Source organism: Halichoerus grypus, chromosome 14 (assembly GCF_964656455.1).
Source record: "Halichoerus grypus chromosome 14, mHalGry1.hap1.1, whole genome shotgun sequence".
Classification (NCBI taxonomy): Eukaryota; Metazoa; Chordata; class Mammalia; order Carnivora; family Phocidae; genus Halichoerus; species Halichoerus grypus.
This window is the reverse complement of record NC_135725.1, coordinates 41767199-41793070: the sequence shown is the minus strand read 5'-3', so window position 1 is coordinate 41793070 and position 25872 is coordinate 41767199. Positions and strand designations below refer to the sequence as shown.

Below are 25872 nucleotides of genomic sequence, written 5' to 3'. Positions count from 1 at the left end.
CTAGATGTCATCTTTGAAAAATTCCTTGTGGACATTTTTGAACTAGAGACTACCATGAACGTAACATCCATTCTTTCCTTTATTTATTTTCTGGCACCACCATGCCTCCAATAGATATATAAGGAACCAGTTGTCAGATTGGGGTTAATAGTATTAAAAGTAGAAATATTACAGGGCGTCTCAGTGGCTCAGTCAGTTAGGTATCTGCCTTCGACTTGGGTCATGGTCCCAGGGTCCTGGGATCGAGCCCCGAGTCAGGGCTCCCTGCTCAGTGGGGAGCCTGTTTCTCCCTCTCCCACTCCCCTTGCTTGTGTTCTCTCTCTCCCTCTCTCTCTCTGTCAAATAAATAAAATCTTAAAAAAGGTAGAAATATTACTGAAAATATGGGGTGCCTGGGCAGCTCAGTCGGTTAAGCGTCTGACTCTTGGTTTCAGCTCAGGTCATGTTCTCAGGGTCATAAGATCAAGCCCCGCATTGGGCTCCACGCTGAGCATGGAGTCTGCTTGAGTTTCGTACTCCCTCTCCCTCTGCCCCTCCCCTCTGCACTCTCTCTCAACTAAATGAATAAATCTTAAAAAAAGAAATATTACTAAAATAAAAGCTAAATTCAAATTTCTTGAAAAGCTTTCAAAGATACAATTTTCAGCTAGTATCGTGAGTGAAAATTCATTAATCTTGTCTTAAAGTAGGCATGTTGGCATGTCATAGAACTTTCTAGAACACTTTTCTGTTTTCTCTTGTAGGTCTGAGTCTTCTAGAGGGGCAGTCTCGGGCCATCACTTGGGAACAGTTTCAGATTGTCGACAATGATGACATCCATGCTGTCCAGCTGGTCACCGTGGGCGGCCTGCAGCATGGACGGCTTACACTAAGAGGTGAAAGATCAGTCTCTCTGACCTAGAAGAGAACCTGAGAAGTATTTTCTCCAAAGGCAGATCATATTTGACAGGATGTACATAGCATCTCTTGGGCCTCATTTCTTTCTCTTTTTTTTTTTTTTCAAGTTTTTATTTAAATTCTAGTTGGTTAACATATAATGTAATACTGGTTTCAGAAGTAGAATTTAATGATTCATCACTTACATATAACACCCAGTGCTGATCACAACAAGTGTCTTCCTTAATACCCATCACCCATTTAGCCCATCCCCCACCCACCTCCCCTCCGTTAATCCTGTTTGTTCTCTATAGTTAAGAGTCTCTTATTGTTTGCTTCCCTCTCTCCTTTTTTCCCCTCCCCCTAGGTTCATCTGTTTTATTTCTTAAATTCCACATATCAGTGAAATCATATGGAATATGTCTTTCTCTGACTGACTTATTTTGCTTAGCATAAAACACTCTAGTTCTCCATGTCCTTGCAAATGGCAAGATCTCATCCTTTTTGATGGCCGAGTATTATTCCATTATATATATGTATATACCACAACTTCTTTATCCATTCATCAGTCGATGGACATTAGGGCTCTTTCCATAATTTGGCTATTGTTGATAATGCTGCTATAAACATTGGGGTGCATATACCTTTTCAAATCAGTATTTTTGTATCCACTGGGTAAATACCTAGTAGTGCAATTGCTGGGTTATGGGGTAGTTCTATTTTTAACTTTTTGAGGAAACTCCATACTGTTTTCCAAATTGGCTGCACCAGTTTTTGCATTCCCACCAACAGTGTAAGAGGGTCCCCCTTTCTCTGCATTCTTGCCAACATCTGTTGTTTCCTGTGTTGTTAATTTTAGCCATGCTGACAGATGTGAGGTGATATCTCATTGGAGTTTTGATTTGTATTTCCCTGGTGATGAGTGATGTTGAGTATCTTTTCATGTGTCAGTTGGCCATTTGTATGTCTTCTTTGGAAAAATGTCTATTCATGTCTTCTGCCCATTTCTTAAGTGGATTATTGGTTTCTTGCTAAGTTTGCTAAGTTCTTTATAGATATTGGATACTAACCCCTTATCTGATATGTCATTTGGACATCTTTTCCCATTCCGTAGGTTGCCTTTTAGTTTTGTTGATTATTTCCTTCACTGTGCAGAAGCTTTTTATCTTGATGAAGTCCCAATGGTTCATTTTTGCCTTTGTTTCCCTTGCCTGTGGTGACATATTTGGTAAGACGTGCTGTGGCCATGGTCGAAGACGTTGCTGCCTGTGTTCTCTAGGATTTTGATTGATGGTGTCATCTAGGTATTTCATCCATTTTGTTTATTTATTTATTTTTAACGATTTTTATTTATTTGACAGAGAGACAGTGAAAGAGAGAACACAAGCAGGGGGAGTGGGAGAGGGAGAAGCAGGCCTTCCGCCGAGCAGGGAGCCTGTGCGGGGCTTGATCCCAGGACCCTGGGACCATGACCTGAGCCAAAGGCAGATGCCCAAAGACTGAGCCACCCAGGTGCCCCTCATCCAGTTTGAATTCATTTTGGTGTATGGTGTAAGAAAGTGGTCCAGTTTCATTCTTTTGCATGTTGCTGTCCAGTTTTCCCAACACCATTTGTTGAAGAGACTGTCTTTTTTCTTTGGACATTCTTTCCTGCTTTCTTGACATTGGACATTCTTTCCTGCTTTGTTGGAGATTCTTTCTTGCTATGGACATTCTTTCCTGCTTTTTTGAATATTAGTTGACCATAGAGTTGAGGGTCCATTTCTGGGCTCTCTATTCTGTTCCATTGATCTATGTGTCTGTTTTTGTGCCAGTACCATACTGTCCTGATGATGACAGCTTTGTAGTAGAGCTGGAAGTCTGGAATTGTGATGCTGCCAGCTTTGCTTTTCTTTTTCAAGATTGCTTTGGCTATTCGGGGTCTTTTATGATTCCATACAAATTTTTAGGATTGTTTGTTCTAGCTCTGTGAAAAATGCTGGTGGTATTTTGTTGGGGATTGCATTAAATATGTTGATTGCTCTGGGTAGCATAGACATTTTAACAACATTTGTTCTTCCAATCCGTGAGCGTGGAATGTTTTTCCATTTCTTTGTGTTATCTTCAGTTTCTTTCATCAGTGGTTCTATAGTTTTCAGAGTACAGGTCTTTCATCTCTTTCATTAGGTTTATTCCTAGGCATCTTATGGTTTTTGTTGCAATTTTAAATGGGATTGATTCCTTAATTTCTCTTTCTGCTACTTCATTATTGGTGTATAGAAATGCAACAGACTTCTGTACATTGATTTTGTATCCTGTAACTTTGTTGAATTCATCTATCAGTTCTAGCAATTTTTTTGGTGGAAACTTCCAGGTTTTCTACATAGAGTATCATGTCATCTGCAAATGTTTGACTTCTTCCTTGCCAATTTGGATGCATTTTATTTCTTTTTGTTGTCTGATTGCTGAGGCTAGGACTTCCAGTACAGTGTTAAATGACAGTGGTGAGAGTGGACATCCTTGTCTTGTTCCTGACTGTAGAGGAAAAACTCAGTTTTTCCTTATTGGGGATGATATTAGTTGTGGGTTTTTCATATATGATCTTTATTATGTTGAGATATGTTCCCTCTATCCCTACTTTGTTGAGGATTTTTATCAAGAATGGATGCTGTTTTTGTCAAGTGCTTTTTCTACATCTGTTGAGGGCATCATATGGTTCTTATCCTTTCTTTTATTAATGCGGTGTATCACATTGATGGATTTGCAAATGTTGAACCACACTTGCAGCCCAGGAATAAATCCCACTTAATCATGGTGAATGATTCTTTTGATGTACTGTTGGATTCGATTTGCTAGTATCTTGTTGAGAATTTTTACATCCATTTTTATTAGGGCTATTGGCCTGGAATTCTCTTTATCAGTGGGATCTTTGTCTGGTTTGGGATCAAGGTAATGCTAGCCTTGTAGAAGGAGTTTGGAAGTTTTCCTTCCATTTCTATTTTTTGGAACAATTGTTAGATCTTCTTGTTGGATAGAGCCCGTACTTATGGTATAGTGCCCTTCTTCATCTCTGTTTACAGTCTTTGGTTTAAAATCTAGTTTGTCTGTTGTAAGTATGGCTACTCTGGCTTTCTTTTGACATCCATTAGCATGATAGATGGTTCTCCAAGCTCTCACTTTCAATCTGCAGGTGTGTTTAGGTCTAAAATGAGTCTTGGGGCACCCGAGTGGCTCAGTTGTTGTGTTTGCCTTCAGCTCAGGTCATGATCCCAGGGTCCTGGGATCGAGCCCCACATGAGGCTCCCTGCTCAGCAGGAAGACTGCTTCTCCCTCTCCCACTCCCCCTGCTTATGTTCCCTCTCTTGCTGTGTCTCTCTCTGTCAAATAAATAAATAAAAATCTTAAGAAATAAATACATAAAATAAATAAGTAACATGAGTCTCTTTTAGGCAGCATTTGTGGATCTTGTTTTATTTTTTTAATCCATTCTGATATCCCATGTCTTTTTATTGGAGCATTTAGTACATTTATATTTAGAGTGATTATTGATAGATATGAATTTATTCATATTTGTATTATATTACAAATCCATTGTATTACCTGTACAGTTGGTGTTTCTGGAGATGTTCTCTATTCCTTTCTAGTCTTTGTTGCTTTTGGTCTTTCTTTCCTACTCAAAGAGTCCCCTTTAGTATTTCTTGCAGGGCTGGTTTAGTGGTCATGAACTCCTTCAGTTTTTGTTTGTCTCAGAAACTCTTTATCTCTCCTTCTATTCTCAATGACAGCCTTGCTGGATAAAGTGTTCTTGGCTGCATATTTTTCCCATTTAGCGTGTTGAATATTATCATGCCACTTTCTTCTGGCCTTCCAGATTTCTGTGGAGAGATCTGCTGTGAACCTGATTTGTCGTCCCTTGTAGGTTGGGAATTTTTTTCCCTTGCTGCTTCTAGAATTCTTTCCTCATCTCTCTGTTTTGCAAATTTTACTATGATATGTCTTGGTGTTGGCTGGCTTTTGTTGATTTTGATGGGAGTTCTCTGTGCCTCTTGGATTTGGATGTCTGTTTCCTTCTGCAGATTAGGGAGGTTTTCAGCTATGACTTGTTCAAATAAACCTTCTGTCTTAGACCTCATTTCTAAATAAATTGTCATATCCAGAAAATCTGGAGATCTTGAAACCATTACCTTTTGTGTTAGGGTGCTCACATCAATGGATGACCATTCATTTATTTACCTGTTTATTTATTGAAGGGGGAGGGGCAAGGAAGAGGGAGAGAGAGAATCTTAAGCAGGCTCCATGCCCAGCAAGTAGCCTGATGTGGAGCTCAGTCAATTAAGTTGGGCACTTAATTGACTGAGCCACCCAGGTGCCCCTGGATGACCATTTATGAGTAACATCTTGTACTTGGCTCATTATTTAAATCTCAGATGCCATGTAGTACTCCTTCTAAATATACTCTTTAACTGATGATCTTGTCCCAGTTGGAAGACAAAATATTTCCTTCTCATTTCTCTGATTCAGAAAAATGTATTGAAAAACAGAAAAACTTAGTTTTTTTTAATATTTGGTAATCATTATGTTATTATGTTAGTAGCATTATGTTATTATGTTAATTATGATTATAAGGATAGTAGTTAACAAGGTAATAGCCTTAATAAAATAATATTCATATTGTATGATAATATAGTCCATTCCTTATAATGAGCTCAGAGGATTTAATTCAGTTATCCTCTTGGTATTCCTAACTATAAAGCAGAAAGGGAGCTCTTATTTATTATCATTTGTGATTAGGAATTCTGAAATCAAAAATGAAATGATAAATTCTCTTGCCTAATCCCAGAGGAGTAGGAGATCAGCTTAAGCCTGGGTATATCAATTAGGGTAGATGTTCAGCTGCATGTAAGGGAAACCCAGCTACAGCGATTTAAAAAATTCAAGAGCAGGGGCGCCTGGGTGGCTCAGTCGGTTAAGCGACTGCCTTCGGCTCAGGTCATGATCCTGGAGTCCCGGGATCGAGTCCCGCATCGGGCTCCCTGCTCGGCAGGGAGTCTGCTTCTCCCTCTGACCCTCCCCCTCTCATGTGCTCTCTGTCTCTCATTCTCTCTCTCGCAAATAAATAAATAAAAATCTTTAAAAAAAAAAAAAAAAAAAAAAAAATTCAAGAGTTATTTTCCTCATGTGACAAGTTGCCCAGAGGTAGGCATTCCAGATCCATGATGCCAGGAGCTCTTTCTGCTCTGACAGTGGTCACAAGATGGTGCCTACACCTCCAAACTTTGGGTCTGCATTCCAGGAAGGAAGAGAAGGGAAATGAAAAAAGTTATGTTAATTAATTTGCTCTAACAACTTTTCGCAGGAACCTGATACAGTGGGTTCCACTTAAATCTACCAAGCACATACTACCCCCTAGATGCAATGGAGTCTGGGAACCTGAGTATTTTTTAATGGTCATATTGCCATTCCAAATAAAACTAGGATCTGGTACTGGTGAAGAAGCAGGAAGTGGCTACTGGGCAAGTAACCTGTAGTGTCTATTATACAAGTGTTTAATCGCTTATTCCAATAAGGTTTTTTAAACAACCATACAGTGTAGGGAGACTGCTGGGGCACTTGCCATCAAGAATTGTAATCACTTCTGCAGAGTGAAGCAATGTTTACTAATACTGTAGAAATGAAGAGTAGAGTGGTAGCCCATGATGATGTGGCTCAGAGGAGGTAGATAATAGTACTAATATTTATTAAGTATTTTCTTTGTGCCAGATACTATACAAAGCATTCTACATACTTTATCTTATATCAGCTTTATGAAATGAAGTAGTATTATTATTCCCACTTTACAAATGGGGAACCTGAGATTTAGAGAAGTTGACTTGTCTAAGGTCATGTACCTAGAAAATGGCTGAACTGGGCTTTGAACCCAGGCCATTAGATATCAGAGCTCTAGCTCTTGGGCATTAAGCCAGTGATTCTCAAACTTCAGCATGTGTCAGACTCTCCTGGAGGTTTAGTAAGACACAGATTGCTGGGTCTTACCTCCAGAACTTGCATTTCTAACGACTTCCCAGATGGTACTGATGCTCTTGGTTTAAGACTGCCCCTCTAAGAAGTGCTGCCATGTAGGATGATAACAATGAGTTTAATAAAAATCAACATATTTTGTAGGCTTACTGTTCTTTAAGTTCTCTCATCCTTACTAGGGAATATGAGGTAGGTATTATTATCCATTTTATAGACGAGTCTCAAACGAATTAAGTACTTTGCCCAAGTCTTACAGCTAATTAATGTTACAGCCAGTATTCAAAACCAGATCTGTGGAGGCCCAGAGCTGACTAAACAAGACTGTTTCTTTAAGTGAGGCGAGTATTGGCTGGTCCACTTTCCTCAATGCCTTCTCCTCTAGGGCTGCTTTCACTACAGCTGCTCCCTTGGCACCCCTCATTCAGTCAGCTCCATCTCTGCTCTCTCCATCAGGCGGGAAAGGATTTCTCTTCACTGTGGCTGACCTTCAGGCTGGAGTTGTTCGCTATCATCATGACGACAGTGACTCCACCAAAGACTTCGTGATCTTCAGGATATTCGATGGCCATCACAGCATCCGCCATAAGTTTCCCATCAACATCTTGCCCAAAGATGACAGTCCCCCGTTCCTCATAAGCAACGTTGTGATTGAACTGGAGGAGGGGCAGACCATACTGATCCAGGGTTCCATGCTGAGAGCATCAGACATGGACTCCAGTGATGACTACATCTTCTTTAATATCACGAAACCTCCTCAGGCTGGAGAGATCATGAAGAAGCCAGGGCCAGGGCTGATAGGTAAGTTCTGAACAGTTAAGATTGTTGGTGTCAGAATTTGTACAAGGGTGGACATCAAGTTGATGAGGTAAGATACCATTATCATTCCCATTTTATGGATGGGAAACCTGATACCTGGAAAAGTTAAATTGATCTATTCAAGTCTGTGCATCTGGAGAGCTGAGCCTCAAGTTATTACATTATGAAAAATTACATCTGCCAAGCAAGATGATAGAACAAATAAGTTTGAAGAGAAGTGTTTGGCCTATTCTAAATTATTGGTAAAGTAATTTCATGAAAAACATTTGTTTATGTTTTATTAGAATAATTTCATAACTACTTCTTAAAGTAGTCAGGAGTAACAAAATAGGGATCAAATAGTTGGTGTTAGTTAAGACTGTTTCTTAAAAATATTTTTTGTAATGCTAATTTTTCTACCTATTTTAAGACAGGTGTAGCAACTTTAATTTTTCTGCTTATTATTTATAAGCTTTGATAAAAGTATTTAATGAAAAGTCCTTGGGTGCATACACCATACTAGGCAGAGAATACTTTGGAGATAAGTCCAGTATCTTTATACCCCAACATCTGGAAGATTATTACAAAAGTATGTGCTGTTATGTGGACCCGATAGGCTATCCTGTCCCTGGCTTCCTTCAGAGGGATCTATTTAATGGCATCATTTACTATCGTCACTTTGGTGGAGAGATCTTTGAAGACTTTTTTGAATTTGTCCTGTGGGACAGCCATGAACCTCCAAATCTCTCAGTGCCACAGGTAAGAGGCCATCTCTGAATACTGTCCTCAAAGTCTTGTCCACAGATATCCGTTCCGGGAGTTGTTATTAGAAACTATGTAAAAGCAGGTTTTAAGGTTCAAAGCTTGAGAAACAATGGATTCAGCAAGATTAATTCAAGTTCTTTGCAGCATGACTTCTCTACCATTTACTTTCCTAATTAGTTTTGTAAATTATTGTATTTGTAAAAACTCCGTGTAATGCAGGGTTTTCAAGATCATTTAACCATGGGGCCCTTTTATACAGAACAGCTCCCAAAATATGCTGGCCTCATAAGACTTGAGAAAACACTGGCGTTTTATGTGTAGTGGTTGAAGTATAGTCTCTGAAGTTACACTGCCCATGTTTCTCTCCTGTCCTTGACCTTAACTAACTGTTTGACCTGTGCCTCAGTTTCCTCATCTGTAAAATAGGTAATAATACAACTTCCTTATAGAGCAATTGTGAGGGTAAGTGAGATAATCATGTATAAAGTACTGAGAACTTTCTGGCACATGATAAGTACTCAGTAGACAAATTAGCTATTATTTATTGTTGCTTTTGAAGAACTATTAGTTTTACCACCACTCAAGTATATCATTTAAGTGTACAGGATGCAGAAATAAGTTTAAGGAGGCATTCTCATATAGAAATTACAGAAAATGAAGTTAGTGTAGGATCTGGACAACTATAAACTATAAAAGGGTAGACTCCATGTAAAGGGAGGATGGCTGGTGGTAGGGGTGGAAAGACAGCTGAAAATAAGTGATTACTTACTATACCCGGTTCTTTTTGCTAGACATTTTATACCTATGATCTTGAGAACCAGCTCTAGAATGATGTTTTAAAAAGATTTATTTATTTTAGAGGGGAGTAGGGACAGAGGGAGAAGGAGGAAGAAATAGATTCACTGCTGAACATGGAGCCCAGATGCAGGGGTCAGTCTCATGGCCCCGAGATCATGACCTGAGCTGAAATCAAGAGTCGGGTGCTTATCAGACAGGGCCACCAAGGTGCCCCTCTAGAATGATTTCTTAAAGCATGTGTCCCTATTGGTTATATAATGCTACTCATAATGTCACAGTCACTTACATTAGCCACTGCATAGGTGATTGAGCTATTCATCTGCTTGCTAAGACAAAGGTAACAAAAAGGGATGATCAGGAAGAATGATGTCAGAGAGCCCAGAAACTGAAGGAACTAGGTGATCCCTGTTAGGAGGGAATAGAGAATGAATGAGAAAATTCTTAATTCATCTGCATATTGAATAACAAATCAATTCCTTTACAAATAACAACTCCCTCTTTTCAACAGTGTATTTATTATATGCCATTTCTAGATTGCATTTTTGCTTGAGACCTTCGTTGACTTGATAATCTAAAATGGCAACTACTAATAGGATTTATTTTTAAATCTTCTATTGTATCTATTCAAACTGACCTGTTTCTGACTAGAATACCGTATCACTTTTAGTGGATTATGTGTTTTTTTTAAAAATTGAAAGCTCAGCGCTGTGAATTGTGCAAGACTGTTGAATCTCAGATCTGTACCTCTGAAACAAATAATGCAATATATGTTAAGAAAAAAAAAAAGAAGAAGATAGCAGGAGGGGAAGAATGAAGGGGGGGAAATCGGAGGGGGAGACAAACCATGAGAGACTATGGATTCTGAGAAACAAACTGAGGGTTCTAGAGGGGAGGGGGATGGGAGGACGGGTTAGCCTGGTGATGGGTATTAAAGAGGGCACGTTCTGCATGGAGCACTGGGTGTTATGCACAAACAATGAATCATGGAACACTACATCTAAAACTAATGATGTAACGTATGGTGATTAACATAACAATAAAAAACAAAAGCAAAAAAAAAAAAAGAAAGCTCAGGACTTCTTTTTCCTCTTCTGCTATTACATATTTTATACATCGTAGGTATAGATTTATTTATATTTATCTCATATTTATAGATCAAATGGAGATGTGAGATCTCTCTATAATAAGGTAATGAAAACTTTATTGAAGCAGAATTATTTCTAAATCTTGGCAAATAAGTCAGATCAAACTCTGTAGATCCAGATGATGGATAGATTTCGAAAGAAGAGGTCATAATTATATTTTTCTTTGCTTTCGTCTTCTTAATCTTTGTTGAGAAAGAGACAGAGACAGAATCTATAAATTTGCTATGTCTTCATGTACCACCAGTTCTTTGGTTCCTAAATATTCTCCAGCTCGGTCTTATGTACCCGCCTCCGTACCTGACATCATTACACATATGTCTCACCAGCATTTTATTTTATTTTTAAAGATTTTATTTTTATTCACTTATGAGGGAGTGAGAGAGAGAGGTGAGGGGCAGAAGGAGAAGCAGACTCCCCACTGAGCAGGGAACCTGATGCGGGACTCAATCCTGGGACTCTGGGATCATGACCTGAGCCAAAGGCAGACATCCAACCAACTGAGCCACCCACGTGCCTTCACCAGCATTTTAAATTCATCATGTCCACAATCCATGAGACATTTGGAATATTTCCCCCCAAACTTGTAGAAAACCACTGTAACTAGAATCCCTGAAGTCCTCCCCAGCCCTTTTCTCCATCGAGTATCTGTATGACCGGTCAGTCAGCAGGTCTTACTAAATCGATAAATTTCTCTCATGTGTCTCTAGCTCTCCACCGCACTGCCAGTGCTTTGGTTCCAATCTTCATCTTTTGGGGGCTAAATTATCGTCAGAATCCCTCACATCTCTTAAGAATAGAGGAGATCAGCCACATCCTTGTAACTGAGGACAATTAAAACCCATTAATACAGTGGCAAAGTGTTTGGTAGCATTCCTCTGGCATCCATTTTTTCCCCCCACTTCTGACTAGTGGCAGCTTTCGCTTGGTCCTTCTCCAGATTATGGACCTACTCTCAGCTATAGTATCACCTGCTCCAAGAATCCTTTCCCAGTGCCCTCCATTCCATAACTCTCCCAGGCTGACTCAGCTTGTCCTTTTATATGATCTGATATCAAATAACTAAAATGTGAGGCCATTATTTGTTTTATTGGATCAACTGTGAGCTCACTGACGGCAGGAATCACAAATTATTTATCTTGTATCTTCCGACTTTGTTTCAAGACTCAAAGTAGAGCCTCAAGAGCTGCTTTTTTGTGTGTACCAAAATGAACTCTGGTTCTTTCCATTTTTCTTGAAAGTAAGAGAAAATAAGAAGACTGAAACATTTGGTGGGAACTGGGGAGGGAGTGCCATAGGGAGGAATAAGTGTAAATCTTTATTCTTCAGAGTTTCTAGGAATTAGTGTGTGCCTAACAACAAAACAAGTATTGTGTGTGTGTGTTGGTAAGCGTTTCTGTGTTGTAAACCCCCGATGTCATCATTGAAACTCTAATTTTTAAGGGACTTGCATGATCGTTTAGTCTACTTGATGATTGCGTCTTCAATTTGGACAAGTATCTAGTCATGTCTTACAGATAAAAATTCAGCAAAATCTGGTCACCAAAAATTAAAGTAGGGCACAAGATTGCTTAGGCCACACTGTTGGAAAACTGCCTTTCATAGAGACAGAAAGCAAGGATGTCCTCAGGTGAGACACGATGCACATAAAGCAGGAAAGAAGTTACATAAGCAGGGATGCCCTTTCCCTCCTCTTGTCCTTCTCTACTGAATGCTCGTCAGAGAGGTTGACTGACACACCAACCAACAGTGCGTCTACACATCAGCAAGAAACCCCTCTCTCTTTCTGTCTTGGTTGTCATTACTGTCATCAAATAAAGCCTCACCCGCTCAATTTGTTTTTGAAAAATATTTCCTTCTTTATCCTTCTCCATAGAGGCCTTTATAGGGCTTAAGCTGTAAGAGATCTTAAACCAGGAGGAAGTGATATTAGAAGTAAAATGGGGTGGGGGGGAAATGGGTGAAATAGGTGATGGGGATTAAGGCATGCACTTGTCATGATGAGCACTGGGTGTTTAAAATAAAAACTTAAAAAAAAAAAGAAGTAAAGTGGAGAATGAAAAATACAGATAGATGAGAGAAACAGGACGAGGACTAAGAAACAGAGGAAGAAAGGAAGCAGATCCCACAAAGGCCTGTGGGTCAAGTGGGAGGAGGCAACTGGATGTGACTGGATGAGAGAACAGGCACCCAGGGCATGGGCATTTGTCAGAAGTCAGACTGGAGAGTGGGGTGGGCAAAGCTAACTTGGGTAGTAGTTCCTGGGGCAGAGACATAGCGCTGGATAATCTCAAAAAGAAGATGCAAGATAAAGAATCAGGCAAAAATCAAAGCGGATACAGAGAAAGGATCAAGAACCCAGGCTTATAAGAAAGTCAGATACTAGCTGTCGGAGTATCATATATCAAGCCTGATTCTGAGGGTCAAGGTCAAGCTTTGTCATTTTGTGTACTGATTTATCACTTTATATTCAGATTCTAAGTCTGTTTGCAGGTGCCTGTGGCCATAAGTAGACTGGAGGGATGTAGGGAGAGTCAGCAGCAAGAGCCCAGTGATTGGGCATTAGGTTTTCATTGTCTGGGAATGGGTGTTCAATAATGTCTTTTTTACAACCAAATTTCAGTACAATGAGAATTCTTTATTTCTCTATGGAGCTTGTTAAAATAGGATTTTTCTTACCCACAGACACACATACAATAATTGTTTAAACATGCATAAATATGTAAAGATACATCAACTTAAGTGATCATAAAGCATGTTGAAAAATGTGCCCACCAAGAATTACTACAGGGGTATAGAAAAGCATGCTTGTACATTCTTTTTACACAAAGAACACATTGGAGAATAAATTAGCATGGAAAATGGTCTCTTTGAAGGCACAATAACTATTGTTTCCATATTAAATCCAGTTTTTCAATTAAGTGGAGCCTCGCTGGTGCACGCTATGGCTGGGAGGTCCCATAGAGAATTTCTGAACTTTGTAGATTAGCAAAAAAACTGTAATTGGAAAAAAAATTGTGACACAGACTCCAGGAGACTGGAGAAATGACTGTCATTGTGTTCTTTTATTTTGATAACTGGCTTTAGTTTTTAATTATTGAAATGCTTCATAATGGAGTAGTAAATATGTGCTATGCTTTTGTAAAAGTAATGAAGGATGAAGACAGGGAATTAATTAATTGAGCACCTACTACCAGGTACTCACTGTGCTACTAGAGAGAAAAACCGAGCCCCAAAGGAGTAAAATTATCTGCCTCAGGGAGCTTAGCTTGTAGGTGACTGAGCTGATGTCCCAGGCTTTATCATCGAGAAGCTTAACCATGCTTTAGTTTTTGCTTTGTACATCAATTTACAAAGGAATTTTCTTCATTGTCAAATTAAGTATTGTGAACACCATTATTGTAGACAAAACTGGCATTGCTGATCTGTGCTTTGGTAACAATATTAAAATAATTAGAACCAGAGTAAGAATACTCTCACGCATCAAGCTGTGCAAAGATCCGTGATGCCAAACAAATGTCCCATTTTGAGAAAGAGTTAGTAATTGCCTTCTCGCTACCAGTTATGGATTATTGGAAAAAAAATAAATGTGATGATAAAAGCTGTTTGGCAAAGTTGCCTTGTCCTCTTACATGATCCCAAACCTGTGAGTATGATTTTAAGAATTAAAAAAATCACAAATAGGCCATGTTGACTGAGTTAGCGAACACTGATGAAGTATCTCCCTATCTACAAAATAGGATACCAGTTTTTGTGGAGCAACGGGAATGAACATAATATTTATTGAGTACCTACTATGTGCCAGATATTTATCTACGTGGTGATATTTGATTCTCAAAGCAACTCTGTGAGATTGTTGTTGTTACACTTAATGAACCAATAAAACTGACACCCAAAAAGGTCGAGTGACTTGTTCAAGATTAATAACTACTGAGTGGTATACTCTGCATTTTAACTGTCTGTCCACTGACAAATTCCACATGGTTTGCACTAGGCTATGATTCTCCCTTTGTGGACATTTTAGTCTAGGAGAGACTGACATGTGAACTACTAAAAATTAATACAAGGCAATATAAAATAATAATGTTTGTTGAGGGATAAGCAAAATTCAAAAATAATTCCAATTGAGAAATTGGGCAAAGTTTTTTTTTTTTAAGATTGATTTATTTCTTTTAGAGAGAGAGAGCAAGCACATGTGGGGGTAAGGGAGGGGCAGAGGGAAAGAATCTCAAGCAGACTCCCCATTGAGCGGGCAGCCTGATGCAGGACTCAATCTCATGACCCTGAGACCATGATCTGAGCCAAAATTAAGAGTTGGACGCTTAACTGACTGAGCCACGCAGGAACCCCAAGAAATTGGGCAAAGTTTTAAGAAGAGCCCTCCAGGGTAAGAAAGCCTCAAGTTGCTGGAGAAAGCACTAGAAAAGCATTGCAGATTGAAGGAACAGCATGATCCAGAGCATAGAGACCTGCTTGATAACTACAGCCTGGTATCTTGTGCTCATCTAGCGTCCTGGGTTAATGTTGAAAGGTGGTACAAGATAAAGTTGAAAAATAGAGTGTGTCTAAACCGTGGAGGTCTTGGGTGCTATGCTGAGGAGCTTGAATAATTTAATCCCTCCCGAGTGGTTCTTTAGTTTTTTGGGGAGAGGAATAACTGATTTGACTTGCATTTTTTTTTTTTTTTAAGAGAATACTAGAGATATGTAAAGTCTAGATTAGGTATTGGAGTTAGGGCTTACAGGAAGCTGTTGCAATAATGTAGGGAAACAACGATGAGAGCTGGAGCTAGACCAGTAAGAGTGGGAATGACAGTTGGGGTGGGGGCAGGGTGTGGTCATGGCATAGGAAATTTGGTAGGCAGAAACTCTGGGACTTGGAGATGTGTTATGTGTCAGTGGAGAGGAAGGAACCAAAAGTCATGACAAGGTTTCTAGGATCAATGACTGAGTGGAGGATGGTAGTGAAAGAAAGCACAGGTTGTTGGTGCAAGGGAGAAGTAGAAATAAAATCAGGAACATATTTTGTGTATTATGTGCCTGTTCTATAGCATTCATGGCTGCATTAACTATAATTGTGATAATTCTATTCTTAAAATATAACATTAAGTGGGTAAGAATGTTCCATTTTTGGCCCATGTTCTTAATAGCTCCTGAATCATTTCAATGGAAGTATATTACAAATGGAAGTTTTTGAAAAGCATCTTAACCATGACTGGGTGATTGTGGGGTGTTTTCTTTGGTGTCCTTTGGTATTTCAAATTAATGGCACAGGTAATTTCTTTCCAGGTGGTGACCATCCATATCACTCCAGTGGATGACCAGCTTCCAAAAGAGGCTCCTGGAGTTTCTCGGCATTTGGTTGTCAAGGAAACTGAGGTGGCCTACATAACTAAGAAACATCTACATTATATAGATACAGAATATGACAGGGAGCTTCTCTACACGATAACGACACCTCCGTTTTTCTCTTTCGGCCACAGGTATCTCTTGAGAAGTCATCACCTGGGCTATTTGTTGAGGGTTGTGTCCAAGGACTGAGTTGCAAGTGTCCATGTACAGTACTGTGGTTCAGTTGCTCTGTTGGTCAGACATGAACTTGTATTCAATTCCGCATTTACTGTAATCTCAAACTTATTTCATACCTCCCTTCAAAAGCTGTATTAATTGGTAAGTGACCTGCCACTTATAGTGTCTTCAGCTTAGGTAAGCTTAAAATAGTCTTTAATCTTTTTTTTTCATACAACATTCCTTTGTTTCTAAAGAGAATGTTATTTTTGTCTTTTTAATAAAAATTTATTGTATCTTTATAACACTATTTTCAGATATTGCAGGCCACAAAATGGTCATATTCTATAATCCCAATCAGAAAAGTGGCATGAATATACCTGAGGCTTGTGTCATGTACATGATAGCAAGGAAACATTTTTTAGGATGAGAAGAATGATTCACTTTCATGAAATCAAAATAGAAAATTCTGTACATAGTTTCTGCAGTCATAAGAATGGCATTGATGATTCTGGACAGACGGCTAGAACCACCCCCACCCCCACCCCCGCAGGAGAGAATATGAAGATGGAACATTTGATTTCTTCTTGCAATGAGCATTTGTAGCTTTAGAAAATTTGGTTGCAGGCTCTTTGAGTTAATGTTTCTTGCCTGGAAAATTAGCTGATGTGTTCTCCTGTATCTCTCTTTAGACATCTGGATGCTGGGAAATTGTTTATGGTCGATAGCATTCCAAAGCTGACCAAAAATCCTGCAGCCCCGGGGCTGAGATCATTCACTCAGGTATGATGCTATGCTGAAATGTTGACCAAACATGATGGAGGTGCCTTCTGAGAGAAGGGATGACACTCCTAGTGTTGCACTTGAGAATGATGGCCTTTGACATCTGTCAAAAGTATCAAATGCTTGATGTCTATGTTCTTTCTGCTTGCAGACTTTTATTTAGCATGTGCTATCTGCTTGACAATGCTTCATTGAGCTGGATATGATTTCAAAATCTTGTTATAATTCAGCACAGCTTTTTTGCATTGTTTTACCAGTAGCAGGGCTCTGATTTACAGACCTGGTGCCTACGGTTTTATTCTAACACATTCAAGTAGTCTAGATCCTACCGTATTAGTTTCCTAGGGCTGCTGTAGGTACCACAAACTGAGTGGCTTAAAATAACAGACTTACTGTCTCGAAGTTCTGGAGGCTGGAAGTCTGAAGTAAAGGTGTTGTCAGGGTTGCAATTTTCTGAAACCCTGTAGGGGAAGCCTTCCTTGCCTCTTCTTTGGACTCTTTGACCTTCTTTGGCTTGTGGATCATCACTTCATTCTGCCTCTGTCATCCTATGGCTGTCTTCTCTCTATATGTCTCTCTCTTCTTATGAGGACACAAGTTATATTTCATGAAGGGCTCACCTTTCAGTGTGACTACACTTTATCTTAACTGATTACAGCTGCAACAACCCCATTCCCAAATAAGGTCATATTTTGAGGTACTAGAGGTTAGGACCTCAACATATCTTTTTTGGGGGAACGCATTCAACTTATAATACCTACTACCATCCCAAATTCTTCGCCAACCTCCTCTCCCTTCCTGTGGACTCTTCCCTGAATACTCCCCTGAGAGTCACAGTAATGGTGATGAATACTTAGGCAGCAACTACCCCTGTCCGTAGGGCTAATTCTGCCTAATCTCACTGTAGTTAGATGATGCAAATGAGTATGTAAACCCCATGTGCTTAGTACTATTATTTTATTATTTTATTTATTGTAGTGATAAGGAAACAGAGGCCTCACAAGTTTAAGTAACTTGACCAATATCACACAGCTAATTTATGGTGGAGCTGGGTTGAAATTCACATCTCCTGTCTTTTATAGAGTTAGCTGGTGTCAAGCACTTGACATATTTACTTAATTTCTTTGTTCTTTTCCCTCCTGGTTTTAGAAAAAGCGATTTATAAAATAGAGCTTTTTGGACTCTTCAAAGTGATGATGTTGGCATTTCCAGTGTTGGATGTCAACATGATGGGTCTCGGAGACCTAGCTCTCTGAAAGTCTCTGATCCTTGCAGATGGGCACCCACGTGTCCATCTCGATTTGCTTTGCAGCATGCTGTGAACCACATGAAAGTGGCCTACATGCCACCCATGCAAGATATAGGCCTCCATCCGGGACATGTCCAGTTTGCCTTTTCCATCAGTAACCAACATGGTGGCACTTTGCACGGGATCTGCTTTAACATTACAATTCTTCCAGTGGACAATCAAGTTCCTGAGGTATGTACGATGTTTGATGTGAAAGATAAAGAGGCGGGAAGACCTAAGGAAAGAAAAGAAAGACTTGAAGACTTACTGGAAATGCTAACTTTTCTTCAGGCTATTTTCCAGAACTTTTTAATTTTTCAGCTACAGTGTAGGAAAAAAAGCTTGGGGAGGGGAGTCTTTCACCTCCCAAGGGTCTTTCTGTCTAAAAGGTGAGATTTTCCAGTTGCTGAATTTGGCATTATTTTCAAAGCTTTATCAAAACCTCTTTCCTTTCCTTTCTGCTAAGTCTCACATGCTGATCAGGGGAAGGGGATTAAGTTATGGGTCTCTTAGCAACTGGAAGGACTTATTTACTCTCATTGCAGGCCAACTCTATGCTCGCTTAATTTTTCAAATGACTTAAGATGGGTTCTTTTATCCTCTCCCATCCCAGCCCCAGTGTTGATGTAAATGGTCAAACAGTTGGGTCTCTTATTAAAACTGAACTACGAAGATGATGCTACCTTGTGCATCTTATCTGTGAGGCTGGACTTCATAATGAAAGTTTGTTCCAAACCCCATCAGAGGGTTAGACTTAACTTGTGTGGCTATTCTTGGGCTAATTTTCCCCTCAGAAGTGGAAAGACAAGGTAGGAAGCAGAGGCATGAGAACCCATACATGTCTCATCCCTAAGGAAAGAGGTCACCTTCCAGGTACCTACCTGGAGGACAGCTGGGAGCCCTGAGGCTCTCTTTCCAGCTCCCTCCTCCCCATCTCTACATCTGCCCGAAGTTGGAGGGCAGAGGTCTCAGTCTGAGGGACCAAGGGGCTTACCCAACCCACAGAACTGTTCTGATAGAGCCAAACAATACTTTTAATTGATGAGTTGCCAACATTTACACATCAGGAAGTTTCATATCAAGTCTGGCTTTCTGGCTTCTCTTGAAAATTTGGGAACTCCAGGAACAGTGAACTCACTTACCCCCAGCAGCAGCTGCCTGGGCCTGCTCTCCAGGCTCCAAAGGCCCCACCCAGCGGAGCACACTCATTTACATCGCTGGCCTGCCCCCTTAGACCTCTGAACTTGCCATTTTTGGCAGAAGATGCGCCAAAGAGCTCACACAAAAGACAAAAGAATCTGAACTATGTTCTTTGATTCCTTCCCTGTCAGGGACCAGATCACATTTCCTGTGGAAGAAACAGTTTAGAATGTCTGTTAATTTGATTAGATCTTATTCAGACCATTCTTTTCTGTGTATGAGATACATGCCCTGAACTAGCCCAGCATCTAAAGAAGCCAAAGCTTTTTCTAAAACAATCACGGAGAGAAGTAGTGTTTTATGCAACGCAACCCAAACGTCTTGCTAGAGAAAAATGATCTGTGGAGAAAACGAGAAAACTAGAAATGGTGAAGTGAACAGTTACCTCTCTCATCTGAAGGTAGATGGAATAGTTATAAGGACTCAGGGCTAACGTGGCATAGTGGCTTCTTTTTCCTATACTGTATGGGACAAATGAAATCATACCTTAGAGAACTGAGAACATTAAAAATAAAATTAAAAAATGAGTAGCTCTAGTGAAACCAGTCACGTGAGTGGTTTCCTGGCGTGAAATACCCACAGATATCTGAGTTGAGTAATAACCATGAGGTGATCTTAATATGATGCTCACGGGAAGGCCCCAAAACCTAAGTACTAGGTTTGGACAGAGACTGAAAAGTTAGTGATGAAATGAGTTGGGGCAAATTAGCCTTATGCTTTTATTTTTTGAAAGCTGCCCTAAAATGCATATACATTTTTAAACCCCAGAGTATAGCAGAGTATATCCCTTGAAACATTAGCAACTCGAGGTATTAATTGATGCAACTTGGAAATCAATGAGGCTAGCAGATATGGACCTTGTTTCAAAAATAATGCTCCTCTTTTAATAGGAATATTCTTTCTTTCTTTCTCCTACAAACAATAAAAATGTAGGAATAAGGCATGTGGGAAGGATGGGGGTGAGAGTCATTGTAGGGAGAGAAGAGAAGTCTTGTTTTATGTTTTCCTTTGCTAGTAGAGGTAGTTTATTGAAGACTAGAAGGCAAGTGTCTCAGGGTGGTTGGTCTCGAAATTCCCATGACCCAGGGGGGCTGCCTTGGGGCAGCTGCGCCCTGGTGGGCAGGAGGATAGAGCACGGCTCTGAGTGGAGACTGTGACTTCTCCTTGCTCACTTCCGTTTCTTCTGCCTATCTCCTACCCCCCCCCCCCCCCCGCCCAACTTTTTCCTCAGGAACATTCTCCTTTCTGGGAGTGGCAGCTGGTCTGAAGAGTGTGGCTTCTTCCTTCAAGAATGCTGTATCCTCACATGGGTGAGGCACTCACCTCAGACCTTTTGCAAGGGGACCTTCAGAGCCCATGATTGGTACCCTAACTCTATCTGCTTGCTTTTACTTCTGTGTAATAATATGAATTTGGGAGAATGATAGGCTAAACAAAGTTCACCAATGTTTCTACTGCAGGACCTCAGAACGCTGAATATACTTACACGCCTTATAAATCTCCAAGGTGAAGATATTGTACATGACTGTTCTCAAGCCTTATTTGACCATAGAACACTTCTTGCCAAGTCCCAATGTAGCAATAAAATATCCCAAGCCCTTCTTACTTGCTTTTTACTTTCAAATGAATTGTTGGTTGAGCAGTGGGTTTTTCGGTCATCAAAAGTTATCTTTATAGCTTAATTATTTGTCTGATGTTTGAATAAAATATTTCTTGTGGAATCTTCAATCTCCAGTCTTCTGCTCTACTTCCATCTGTAAAATACTCATTATAATTGACACTTAGAAGCTCCAAACAATTTCCCAAATCTTTAAGAATTTTTAGGGTGAAAAAAAGGGATGGATTCTTTCCTCTAGGGGAATTTGATATAATTGTTGTTCGTTGTCTAGGTGAAGGTGTATATGTATCCAGCAATGGTGGGTGTGGACATGATGATGGATGTTACTATTTTCTTTATTTAGCACCAATAGGAACTAGTTTGGTTGCTGTTTCCACTATAAGGGGGTCTGAGGTAAATGAAACGTAGATACTTTCACGGTTATGAATCCGCCTTGCTTCTTTGTATACCTCAATGCTTAGAATTGGAAATGTTTAGTAAAAAATATTTCTCAGCCAGAAGGTTCAGCTATGAACTTGTCCCTTTTACCACATCCTTAAAAAATTAATTGACATGCATGTGAAGGTGGTACTAGAAGTTTTCTATTTATTTAATGAGCTTGGTCTTCAGGGATAGTTCATGGAACAAGACTTTGAATGTTTTCTTCCTTCTTTTTAGGTGTTTACCAATCCCCTGAGAGTGACTGAGGGAGGTCAATGTGTCATCAGCACAGAGAACGTTCTGGTTTCTGATATGGATACCAAACTGGACAACATCTGCCTCTCCCTACAAAGACTGCCTCAGTGTGGAAGGGTGGAGCTGGATGGATTTCCTCTAAACACAGGAGGCACATTTTCTTGGGGAGACCTCCGTGCCTTAAAAGTTAGGTTAGAACATTTCCTGGATTTCTTTTTTGATATGCTTTGGCCTTCATCTGGATCATTTGTGAGGCAGAGTAAGAGAAAGAAGTTTGTTCAACTTTTTCAGCGGTGCCAGCATGCCAATTAATACTTTCAAGGGTCAGTTGAAAATTAGAAATGACAAACTTTTAATTTCCCTCCAGACATTTTCTTTCCATCTGGCTTGCTTGTACCAGTGGGAATGACTTTTTGGATATTTGAACAACAGAAATTAATTACCGTGAATATTAAATTTGCTGCAACTGTACATATCACAAGAGATAGTAGCCAAACTAGATATAGACTGAAATAATCTATATGGCTAACCTATATAGTTGAACTTGGCTTTAAGAAGAGCCAATTTCACAACCGTGGAAACTCTGGGATAAAATTCTGTTGATCAGTATCTTTATTTATTTATTTATTTTTAAAGATTTTTTTTATTTATTTGACAGAGAGAGATAGTGAGAGCAGGAACACAAGCAGGGGGATGCAGAGGGAGAGGGAGAAGAAAGCTTCCTGAGGAGCAGGGAGCCCGATGTGGGGCTCGATCCCAGGACCCCGGGATCATGACCTGAGCCGAAGGCAGACGCTTAACGACTGAGCCACCCAGGGGCCCCTGATCAGTATCTTTAATGTAAATTTTTATTCCATTCTACTGGGAAGGGACTTGTAGGCAAATATTTAGGGTAGGCTGGGAAGGTAGAGTATGGAGTAGTACTTGGTTTTCTGACAGTCAGAGAGAGAGCAATTCATTTCTCAAGGTCTTATAGCAGTTCCCCTCACCTTGAGGTCTTTCATTTCTTCTACCTACTGCAGTTCTATAACTGCAAAATTACAGAATTTCATAAAATGCCTTCTCTGTAAAGCAATGCAAGGTACTCAAAAGCACAGATCAGGTAGACAGATATACTAGTTGACTTATTATTTATAAGTTCAAATTGTAAATGGGAATTTTGACCTTTCAGAAGGTATTAGACATCAAATGCTTAATTCCACACTTGAAAGTTGACTAGGAGCTTGGATGTGCATAGGAAGATCAATTTCATCTGAAATTTAGTTAGTTAAGTTTATTCATGGTCTCCAATATCTTGACCTTTTTTCACTACTCACTCCTATTCTCATTAAAATTTCCTTCTTTTTAGGGTTCTCAGTTCTTAGTTACATGTTAGAACAAGAGCTCTGTTTAGGTAATTCTTACTAGGGAGTGAATGATGGATAGAAAAAAAAAGTACTAGTATCTGCCAGCGCATATAATTCAAGGACTCTTCAATAGACTTGCCATTATGTTCCCCCCCCCATTTTAATCTTTATAGTAATCAAGCCTGACAAGGTAGATGGTTGTATTCTCATGTTATAGTTGAAGAAACTAAGAGGTTGAAGTCACTCAGCCAGTATGTGGAGGAGTCTGGTTTTGAAAATTCTGTTTGATTCCATAGCCATGCCTTTGGATATGTACTCCTAGATTCCACTTGGCCCTTTTAGAGGTATTAGCATGGTAAGATAGGATTAGTACATTACCACATACCTATTTTTGATGAAAATATCAGGGAGGATAGGAGGCAGTGTGGGAGGGATACTGGGGTTGGGAGGTGGACCTTCTTCACCATTGGAATGGAATCCCAAACCTGAGTCCCTACCCAGTGTATGGGTGAGCCTAGTTCTGAGTAAAATACCTTTTAGCCCTGGGATTTTTTCATATGTAAGTTTTATATATGTTTGATATACTTTTTTTTTTAGATTTATTTATTTGAGAGAGAGAGAGCGCATGAGCAGGGTGACGGTGGGTGGGGTAGAGAATCTCAAACAGACTCCCCCCTGAGTGTGAGCCCAAATCAAGGGCTTGATCCCAGGACCCTGAGATCATGACTGGAGCCGAAACCAAGAGTTGGATGCTCAACCAACTGAGCCACCCAGGCGCCCCTCAATATACTATTTTTATGTAACTTTTAATTTTATTTCCTAGGGCTTATTTCCTATCTTGAACAAATCATCAATAAGCTAAAAATTTGGCTCAATTCAACAGCTTTTTAGAACTTGCCACGTATCACTACAGTGGTTGGAGAGTAGATGAAAAGTCTTGAATTAGACAGTTCTGTTATAAAACTTGACTGAAAATTAAAGGAAAGTAGGGCCAAAGCTAAATCAAGGAAAAATATTTTTAAGTCTGGAGAGATTCGAAAATCTTTATAGGTTGAGTGAAAGAGAGCTAGTAAAAAGAAGAGGGTAAATGGCAGGAGAGAGGCAATAAGTAATTCATAGATCAGAGTTTTAGAGAAGAGCTGAATAGATCAAAAACACAAGCAGAAAGATTAGGCTTAAAAGTAAGGGAGGAGGGGACTCATCAAGATTCACAGTGTCCCACTTTTACCTGTCTACTGTCTGTCTCAATCACCCCCTGGCCCCAGCCTTGTGTTACGTAAGTAAGCAGAACTACACCAACTGGTTCCCATTGCCACAGTGGCAACTTGAAGGACTGATTTTGGATTGAGGGACAGATTATGAATGCATACAACACATTTTTCCAGGGTGGAGCAAATTTTTTACATTCAGGGACACTTGAGTATTGAAGTATGTGACTTCATGATTATGTTTTTTTTGTTATTCATTTATTGACCATGTGGCCAAAGCCATGGAGGAGCTTTTGAGTCAGACATCTACTGTCACAGTGGCCTTGAGGGGCTAGTGGCAAATATCATCCCCACAGGTATCAGCATGATGGATCTGAGAGACTTCAGGATGACATATTCTTGGAGGTCACAGATGGCACGAATTCAGCAGAATTTGTTCTACATGTTGAGGTGGGTAGAAAGTTTCCTCCCTCGTTCATACAGAAATAAAGCATCTGGTTTGGAAGCCTTTTTTTTTTTTTTTTGAAAATGAGAGAGAGAGAGGGAGAGAGAGCACGTAAGTGGGGTGGGGACGGGCAGAGGGAGAGGGAGAGAATCTTAAGCAGGTTCCATGCTCAGTGCAGAGCCTGTTGTGGGGCTCGATCCCACGACCCTGAGATCAAGACCTGAGCTGAAATCAAGAGTTGGACGCTCAACCGACTGAGCCACCTAGGCTCCTGCTTTGGAAGCCTTTTAAGAGTTCCTGATAGAACTTGAAACATGTGGACTTCAAGAGCATACCTGCTATGTCTGAAGGTCTCAGGACAGGCAATAGACAGCAAAGTTATATTGGTGAAATGGGCATGCTGGTTTCTCTTTCTAATCCATTTAAAGATTAAACCACTCGAACCTCAAACCCAGATACTTAATTTAAAAACCAATTGGTTCTGTGTGTAAATTGATTCTAATATTTTTGAGCTGTAACACTCTGAAATATTTATTTAGCAGCTAGCATCACTGGGCTTTTCCCTCTTGTGTGGAAGAAGCCATGTCTTTATGTGTGTGGTGCCCCTTTATGAGTTCCTGTCCTATACACTCCTTTCTGAGATCTATTAGAAATGATTACATTCTCCCTTTTGACAAATGTTGAAAAAAATCTGCACGTTAAGGTTGATGGGAACCCCTGAGTTTCTCTGTTATGTGACCACTTCAGTGAAAAAAACTTTCACTTCAGTAAAAAAAAACTCACAGGATTTGCAGGTATTTATAGTTAGTAACAAAGGAAGGTCTGCAGAAAGAATTATTGTGCTCCTCTTACTTTTATCTGCCAAATTCTATTTCTGTTTGAATTTTGTCAGATCTTTGTGATATGAAATTATAATTAGTGATAATAATGTGTTTGTGTGACATTTTTATGGTTAATAATTAAGAATGATTACATCCATCTAGTATTTTTAAGAAGTAGAAGGAATTATCTCTGGCACAGGGCAGTAGAGGAGAAGGAATTAGCTCCATTTTATAGGCAAGAAAACAGGTTCAAGAAGTTTCCATGACTTGCCCCAAATCAATCATTTGACTGTGTAAACAGTCTGTTTGTTGTTACTTTTTAGATAAAAGGGCATGGCCCTTGGAAGCCAACCAGAAGTACAGGTAATTTTTGGACAATTATGTGTGATTGTTTTCTATCCAGGAGGAATGTTTTAAATTCTGTTGCCTTTGGACTTTATTATCCATTTGAAAGCTGAGGCTATTTTGTATTTTGTAATACATGGATGTATTGGTGACATTCATCAAATAGAGTCAAGAACAGTGATAAAGAGGGTCTTTAATGAATCCACTCAGAGGACTTGAACAAAGATATTGTTTCCTAATAAGCCAATAGAAAATAGAACAGA

General features: G+C 39.7%; 1 protein-coding gene across 5 annotated transcripts in view; it reads left to right on the top strand.

The window, feature by feature from the left end:
- The window catches only part of FREM1 (FRAS1 related extracellular matrix 1), a 168451-nt gene that overhangs the window by 47711 nt on the left and 94868 nt on the right, over positions 1-25872 (top strand). For 4 of the 5 annotated variants that reach the window (XR_013443592.1, XM_078061208.1, XM_078061203.1 and 1 more), the window contains exons 8-15: positions 744-875; positions 7327-7671; positions 8285-8427; positions 15662-15855; positions 16573-16663; positions 17976-18143; positions 21427-21635; positions 24355-24448. Coding sequence is in view for 4 of the 5 variants with exons in the window: in XM_078061208.1 (XP_077917334.1) it covers positions 744-875; positions 7327-7671; positions 8285-8427; positions 15662-15855; positions 16573-16663; positions 17976-18143; positions 21427-21635; positions 24355-24448 (1376 nt within the window). In the remaining variant the exon portion in view is untranslated. Of the gene's footprint in view, positions 1-743; positions 876-7326; positions 7672-8284; positions 8428-15661; positions 15856-16572; positions 16664-17975; positions 18144-20382; positions 20723-21426; positions 21636-24354; positions 24449-25872 lie in introns of those variants that run through there. The other variant, XM_078061205.1, reaches the window with a different exon arrangement.